This window comes from Naumovozyma castellii, chromosome 7 (genome assembly GCF_000237345.1).
Source record: "Naumovozyma castellii chromosome 7, complete genome".
Lineage (NCBI taxonomy): Eukaryota > Fungi > Ascomycota > Saccharomycetes > Saccharomycetales > Saccharomycetaceae > Naumovozyma > Naumovozyma castellii.
The window spans coordinates 784,909-793,046 of NC_016497.1; the positions used below are offsets into that span (position 1 = coordinate 784,909).

General features: G+C 33.8%; 5 protein-coding genes across 5 annotated transcripts; 2 read left to right on the forward strand and 3 right to left on the reverse strand.

Moving 5' to 3' along the window:
• Nucleotides 1–157: 157 nt before the first annotated feature.
• On the forward strand, nucleotides 158–622 carry TCA17 (Tca17p; the record flags this gene model as incomplete). The annotated part of the gene is made up of 1 exon (XM_003677611.1): nucleotides 158–622. The coding sequence occupies one exon, from the start codon at nucleotides 158–160 to the stop codon at nucleotides 620–622; it is 465 nt and encodes a 154-aa protein (XP_003677659.1).
• A 188-nt stretch (nucleotides 623–810) lies between these two features.
• Nucleotides 811–2,769, reverse strand: PRP39 (Prp39p; the record flags this gene model as incomplete). The annotated part of the gene is made up of 1 exon (XM_003677612.1): nucleotides 811–2,769. The coding sequence occupies one exon, from the start codon at nucleotides 2,767–2,769 to the stop codon at nucleotides 811–813; it is 1,959 nt and encodes a 652-aa protein (XP_003677660.1).
• A 1,148-nt stretch (nucleotides 2,770–3,917) lies between these two features.
• Nucleotides 3,918–5,138, forward strand: NCAS0G04230 (uncharacterized protein; the record flags this gene model as incomplete). The annotated part of the gene is made up of 1 exon (XM_003677613.1): nucleotides 3,918–5,138. One exon carries the CDS (start codon nucleotides 3,918–3,920, stop codon nucleotides 5,136–5,138), a length of 1,221 nt encoding a protein of 406 aa, XP_003677661.1.
• A 151-nt stretch (nucleotides 5,139–5,289) lies between these two features.
• Nucleotides 5,290–6,429, reverse strand: MRP7 (mitochondrial 54S ribosomal protein bL27m; the record flags this gene model as incomplete). The annotated part of the gene is made up of 1 exon (XM_003677614.1): nucleotides 5,290–6,429. One exon carries the CDS (start codon nucleotides 6,427–6,429, stop codon nucleotides 5,290–5,292), a length of 1,140 nt encoding a protein of 379 aa, XP_003677662.1.
• A 356-nt stretch (nucleotides 6,430–6,785) lies between these two features.
• On the reverse strand, nucleotides 6,786–7,886 carry NCAS0G04250 (uncharacterized protein; the record flags this gene model as incomplete). Its single annotated transcript, XM_003677615.1, has 1 exon — nucleotides 6,786–7,886. One exon carries the CDS (start codon nucleotides 7,884–7,886, stop codon nucleotides 6,786–6,788), a length of 1,101 nt encoding a protein of 366 aa, XP_003677663.1.
• Nucleotides 7,887–8,138: the final 252 nt, after the last annotated feature.

The window sequence follows — 8,138 nt, forward strand, 5'->3', positions numbered from 1 at the left end:
TCATTACATATTAAGAATTCTAACATTTCCGTCCCAAATTCGGGTCCGAGTTTTATCTTAAAAATACTATCTGAACAGAACATGAAATAACAAAAACGATACTTCAGAGTTGCCCAGTAACCAGAGGACTTAACAACTACGTCCAGTTCTGCAAGAAATGAGCATACAACTCCCTGCCTTCATATCTTTAATCGACGAAAACAGCAAACCAATAACCATATATGTTCCACCAAGCGCGTCAAATGACGTTAATGAAATTTTGAAATATAACGTATTATCCAACATTGCCATAGACTACTTTGATAGTATATTAATTCAATGGGACACATCGGAACTACCCCCAGTCAAGACTTTATTCCAAGTAGAGGGAATATCTGTGTTTGGTATGCTCATAAAGCAAACAGCTTTGAAGATAGTGATAGGATTTAATACATGTTTCAAAGAGGACGACGTAAATCTGATTGAAACCTTTAAAATTGTGAAAAAAATTTATATCAGAGTCAAGTCTAATCCATTCAATAAGGAAAGTTCAGATCAAAACGGCTTAACAGAGCATTTGAATGCTAAATTTGACAAAGAATTTTCTAGCTCGATTGACATTAACTCTTCGACGAAGTCCTGAAATGAGAAATAACCAAGAGAACAACTTTCGAGGCTAAATACTATACCTTTGATTATATCTTCCTATGTTTGAAGGCTGTACTGACGGCGTAAGCCAAGAGCGTTTTTGTTGACATTTAAGTTGCATAAACGGGGAGAACCATGATCACAACTCATCTTTAATGAATAATCTATTTAGAGTATATTTACCTACATCGTATTTACATACTCCTCCGTAAATATATCTTTATATTTATTTTGCTTATTAATCTTTTCCAAATTCCTAAATAATGGCAATGATGGAGGTTTTTGTCCAAATGATTTTGAATCTTTTTCAATGATAGTATTGGCTATCTGAGGCCTTACTAACGGAAGGCCAGGGTGCCCATTCTCTTGGAAAATTTGTGTTTTATACCAATCTATTGGTAGCATATCAGAATACTCAGTCCTTATCCACTGTGGATCATTAATTTTAAATTGTGAGTAGAGTATTGGATCCACCAATTTCTCGTCTTGCAAAGACTCTGTCAATAATAACGTATCACAATAATCATTCAGATTAGAGTTGAGCAAATAAAAACTACGATAATCCACCAAAATGTCATTAATGGTTGCGGTAGGTAATAGAATCTTTCTACCAAGGTTATTAATGAATTTATTTAATTTGGTAAAATTTTTTGTCGTTTTCTCGAATTTGTAGTATGTTAACCAAAATGATTCAGATGAATTCAATTGTTTCATTTTACCGAAACGATTGAAAAGTTTTCTTGTTTGAATATTATTTTTAAGGACTAGCCACGTCATTTTAATCAGTTCAGTAACGACAATTGACAGATTATAGTCATTAATCATCTCCTCCAATGGGTTTGTCTTATCTATCCTATCGTCAATAAAGTTGTTAATGGACTGCTCCAAAAGATGCGTATAGGATGTCTGTTGACCTAAAATTTCTCGTTCCTTTTCTCCCAAGCTGGAGGAAAATTTAAACCTTTTCATTAGAATCAAGTACTCTCTCAGAAGAGTTATCTGATTCGGGCAATAATTGAGTAGTGTAAAAATTGTCTCAGTAAAAACATTAAAGATATACTCTTTATTTTTCCTGAATGATTTCTTTAAGAATATAATGAAATTTGAACGAAATCTCGTATGCTGAACGGCCAATGATTTATTACCTCTTGTATATAAAGCAATAACATCCTCTAGCGTAAATGATTCCCTATCTTTTAATTCCATGCGGGATTCCATCCATTGAGCATATTGTAACCAGAATATTTCTTCATTTTGACACGGTATAAGACATCTTTCAAAAATACTTTTTACTAGAATCAATTTTAATTGCAATTTATCTTCATTTTCAGTCATAAATTCTAAATACTGTTTCCAATTTTGTATTTCATCCTTGGGTAATTCCGTCAAATTAAAGAAGTTTTTCTTGATTCGTGATTCATATACCCACATTTTATTCACTAGATCGTATGTTCTCTTAAATTTAGAATCTAGGTTATCATCTTTGAATTCAGGAAGTGAATTCTTACCATGAAGAAAGTTTTTGTAAGCGGTACAATATTTTGCATATTGATGTAATGGAATTGTGATCAATTCTTGATAAATACCATTTAAATTACTCCATTCCTCATTCTTGGTCTCAAAGTCAATATACTTATCCCAGAACGGATGCGATAAGAATTGATACCCAATGAAGGATTTAGCAACTTTAAATTTTGTTCTTATTAAGTCAGTTTCTTCGGGGTTATTTGTACAAAGCACGTTCAAATAATCACACCAGAGTTCTAAACTAGTGGGAAATGCTTCTACTGAATTTGCCAAAGTCTGAATAGATCTATCTAATCCATGTAACTGGTATTGCACAGCAGTAAATTTCTTCCAATATCCGAAGAGTAATGGATATTCCTGGAGCACTTGAACAAATATGGTCTCTATTGCCATTTGGATTACATCATTGGGATCTTTATACTTTACTACAATCTGCTCAGTCAAACTAATCAATTTGTTCAAAGAATTAATATCATCCCATTTGATTCCCTTATAAGTTTCGACAAATTCAACATTATCCTTTAGAAAAGAAGAATCCAGATTTCTCAGTGCATCTGTGCTCAGATTAATAGCAGAAAGAGCTTTATATGCCTTGACTGTTGACGACTTGTCCATAAGGCTACCAAAGTGTTACTGATGTAGGATACAAGCTTGGTCTGTCTCACACTACGTCAGAAGTACATTGACATGCTAATCTATTATTATTTAATTGCGCTATGAATTTTTTCAAAGAAAACAATCCTCCAAAAGACAAGTACTGGCAATAAGTTCGAACATTCAAGAAAAACATGGTAATAATGTTTGGTTATAGTGGATAAAAAGTTGAAGGTAGAATGCATAAGATAGAATGTAGAAAGTTAGTATTGGCGAATGATGGCTTCATACGTACAGCACAATAACAAGAGAGGACTTCCTAAGCTTTTAACATAAAATAACTATCGGTCCAGTGCAACAACCTTTGCATTCTTTGGGAGAGCTTATAAATGCATTCGATATGGATAATACATGAACAGTAAGGAACTATGAATCGGCAGAGAATATTATTACCAAGATGATCTCTAACTGTAAACGAGTTCCGGTCAATTGGTCATCGTTGACTGAGAATCAAATCAACCCTTGTGCGCTAAGGACGCCGTGGAATGAGTTGTTTAACAAATATAAGTCTAAGAACCCCGAATATAGAACATCAATTATACTTAATCTACATAAGCACCTCGTTGAAAAGCCAACCGAATAATTCGTAGACCTTGATACGTATTTATCTTCGAGAGCATCAGTTTAGCTAATTGAAACTTATACTATAATGGCACTTCCCATTACAAGTTTTGCTACCGCCTACTCAATGTACAGAGATACGCACCTACGATTGGGGATAATGTTGACATATCAAGTCAATAAGAAAATACAGGGATAAATATGAACTTACCCTTTGAAAAGAAGAAGAAAAAAAATTGCAATTTGAAAAATATTCCCAATGTAACTGTGCAGCTTCTCTTGAACCAACAATTCATCTGGGATATTATCAGTTATCGAATGTTTTTTGAAGGTGTTTGTTTCTCCCTTTGGCATTTTATATTTACTATTGTCTCGGCACCATAAAAAAATTGTGACACGAGCGTTTCAGAGTGTTTCAAATTAGTCTAAAACATCATTTGCATTATATATATAAGATTTAATGTTATTATATGGACAAGATATGATCCCATTTCTACTATGATTACACGTATCTTCTAAATATCTACAACAATGCTGTACTAGTTACTATGTTCCTAAAGAAAAACTCTGAATATTCTGTCAATGGAAGAAAGTTCGAGGAATTAGATGTAACTCCCTTTAAGAGCCATGAATTTCAAACTATTTTAAGTTATGCAATAATTATATGGGGACTTTCAGTTATGAAGTTTGCACTGTTGATATCCGATATTTATACGTGCATAAAACTATTGGCGTTCAATACATGGTCTAATAACTATATCAAGCCATTTCTACCATTTAATGTTTCTAAGTGGCTATTTAGTGCGTGTATCATATTTTCAATAATATTGCTACTTTACGATATCATATGTGGACTTAGAGTTTATAAAAGACAAATTATTACTAATTGTTACATGAACAATTTTGCTCGTACTTTCTATTGTCTTTTAAATTATTCTGTGTTTTGTGTCTTGGACAGAATTACACCAAATGGTAGATTTCAAAAGATTGCATTTTTTACGTTTTTTGAATTAAAGAATTGCTTCAGATTAGTACTAACTGATTCGCCTAGACAAGTTATAAACGGACTGACTTTATGGTCTGTACTGATTGCAGTTAACGATGAGGGAGGAAATAGTGATAACTTGAAAAATCTGGAATCATTTCACGGTTTAATCAATAAAATCAGACGAATTGCTCAAAGTAATCATGAAGAAGCAGTCATTTTATCTTTTATGCTGTTTTCCTTTATAATTTGGACATTTTTTATCCTGAAATTTTTCACAGCATTGTCCTGTTCATTTTACGTTTATAAAAGATTATCTGTTGAATATAAAGTAACAGGAGGCCTAAAGGAGTATATTCGGATGACAGTCAACTACAATATTGACTACTTAATGGAATCTCAGAATTTATTGCTCAATGGAACTGTAAGTGGTGTAACGAATAAACCAATTATGGGAGTTTTTTCACTCAATTCCCTTGAAAGACATCATTCTTTTCTTGAAAGTATATATCCCGATGATATATCGGCAAAGACAATAATGCGACCAAAAAGATTAACATCAATGATAATACCGGATGACTCCTTAGGATATGTTACATACCTAAAAAAGAGTGCAATCTTGAATGGAGATTTGTTGAAGGCACCGAAAAGAACTTCTGTTGACACACTACCAAGTTATTATAACTTCGATGGAAGCTCTGATTCAATTTTTGTTGATAGGAACACTTGGAAGCCTAGTCATATATTCACCCCTCAGAAGGCGTTCTTTAGAGATCATAAATAAATGAGCTGCCACTAGGGTAATACTGAAAGGGCCGTCACCTAAAATCATATATACATATATTCTAACAATAAGTTATTTACAATTTTGGAATGTAGAACATAAATATATATATATGTGTCGACCATGCCCTTAGATTATTTTTTGCGACTATTTACACTCTATTTGGGAAAGATTCCTTCGACCTAATAATATTATCAACTCTCCGCTTCTCATAGTTGAAGCAATTTATCATTGTTGCTTTCTTCAATACTTTCTTGTCTTTCACAGACTCCTTTGCAAGAGGTGGAGCCAAGTGTTCGGATAAGACAGGTTTCATAAATTTCCTCCTTAAATGAACTTCTTCAGATAGAGTTAAGAATTCGTTAGCACTGGCGAATAATTCATCTAATAATTTTTTATCTTTTCTTGTTACAACATTATTGCTGAATTTCGTTTTTAAAGTTTCCATTAATGCTTGTTTCTTGTTTAGTTTTTCTTCAGGTGATATATATGCCATTAATTTTAGTTTATTGGTGAAACACACTGACTTGTCCAATGATTTCGTTATCGTTTCAATTTGTTCTAGTGATAATGCCAGTTTTGCTGGTTCCCATTTTTCTTTATTAGCCTTAAGTTTTGTTTGCATTTCAAGATATGATTTGGAATAAAATTGAGCATCTTCCAATTGGAACCCATTTTTCAAAGAAGATCTAAGTCGAATCAAATAAGAAGTAGTGATTTCCATGTCAGTTAAATTGGAAGGTTTATTTTGAGATTCTAAAATGGATGCAAATTCCTTCCTTAACTTGACTCTTTCTAACTCACGAGATTGCAAACGATCCAAAATTTCATCTTTTACCAGTTCTTGCTTTCTAGGCAAAGTCCGTTCTTCCAATTGTGCTGCCTTTGGATTCTTCAAAATGCTACGTCCAAATCTTCTTAAGTTTGGTTCAAAATGCTCTTTGGGCAATAGATATTCTCTATTCAACGCCACACCAATAAACTTCCTTCTTGGATGGAACGGATCCAGATAATATCTCACAATACCAGGTTCCAAGGCATAAAGTGTGTGATCCTTCCCGATTCCGACATTTTCTCCCGGATAGAACTTAGTACCACGTTGTCTCAACAAGATCTGTCCACTAATGACCTCTTGACCCTCATATTTCTTTGGTCCAAGTCTTCTACCTGCGGAATCCTTCATGGAAGTTCTCGAACCGGCGGCCCTTTTAGTTGAATGACGGACCTGCTGCCAAACTACTGTAGCAAACCTTCCTACAAAGGACAAATTGATTGCATTAGACAACGACATAATATTTGCTAGCTTTACTCTTCTAGTACCCTCGACTCTCTATCCATATTATTCCTTCTATTCCGACATACAAATTCAATATCCTTATGTTATTTGTAGACATGGGAAAAAAGACCGTTGTGCAGTGTACAAAGGTCAAATCCGTGATAAGTGAGAAAAATCCAAAAATTGGCCTAAGGGCTTCCTTAATTTTTTCAATAACCCGAATGGCTAAAAATCATGGGGGCATCAGGGTACAATTTTTATAGGGCGAAAATCATTGATGTAAGCAGGTAAATGTAGAAGTAACCTTTATTTAGACATATATTATATATATCATTCCAAGTTGAGTTCCTTTGTTAATCTTAAAGCATCATTTAAAGTACAATCTGTGATATCGATTGACCCCAATTTAATTCTAAGTAAGAAGGACCGTATGATACAAAGATCCTCAAACATTTGATCTGAGAGTTTGGTCTTTTTCTTTTGTCAAATATTTGTGCCGCCAAGCTGAACAGTCTCTCAGCATGAATCGATGTCGATGGAATACAATGGAATAATTTATTAGCTAATGATAACAGTGGAAACTCTCTTTTATGCCTTGACCAGAATATATCATCTGCCCCCACAATCATCTGGACTTGGCGGTCGAATGGCGACCAGCGTTTTTTAGATTTGGATAAAACCTCGTTTGAATACTCCTTGACCAATGATAGAGCACGTAGACGGTATTGCTCAAGTTCTAATCTGATTTGTTCTTGTAAGTCATCCTTAATACTGAATTCATCAAATTCCTCCTCAAATTCCAAGTTTTTTTCTTCTTGTCCTTCTGATGAATAATCTTCAGCATTATACACTCTTCCTGCATGGCTCGAAATACCGATCATGTCTTCTGTATCGCTATCCTTAATGGGATAATAAGATATATTCAAAAAAGGTATTAAAATATCAGTAAGTTTTTGTGATACAACGGATATTACATGGTCACTTTTTTTGATTTCGGTATTCTCACGAGGGAACTGTTCTATAAAAACAGAGCTATCAACAAATGCAATGTTTAGATAAGATGATAATAAACAAATATCCATACTGACATACTTTTTATAGTATTTATCCATTTTCCTTCTGAAACGAATAAAAACTGGGAGATGTCTGTGCGTTAGGTTGGAACTTTTCGATTTTTCAACGAATATTTTGTCTATTTTATCCTTATAGGAAATAAGCAAAGGAAGGGTGTTCTTCAACGTGCAGGTATCATTAGGAAGCATTTCGCAAAGAGAACGAAAAGGAGATAAGATATTAGTTAAATCGTCCATTAGAACAAAATCTTCTTCATCGAAAAACACTCCCAGGGATGGCTCCCGATTTAACTCCATCAAGACAGGTTTCAACTCTCGTAACCTGAGCACAACATCTAACGCTGATTGCCATCTTGTTTTTGAATATGTTTTGATGGCCAAAGGTTCCTCTCCATTCATTTTTCCAAACTCAACGCATAGTTCTCGGTATAGTAGTTGATTAACACTGCTTGATTTAATATTAAGAGCAAGCTGATTATTTTTCTTCAGAATAATGTCACCAGTTATAAAGCTAAAAATGCCACCAATATCGGCAGATTCTGAAGAAAGTTGGCTGTTATTTGATAGAAGATATTCAGTAAAGATATCTTGTTTAAAATTTCATTCCTTGACCCATCAGAATTCAACTGATATTCATTGCAGCTAACTCTA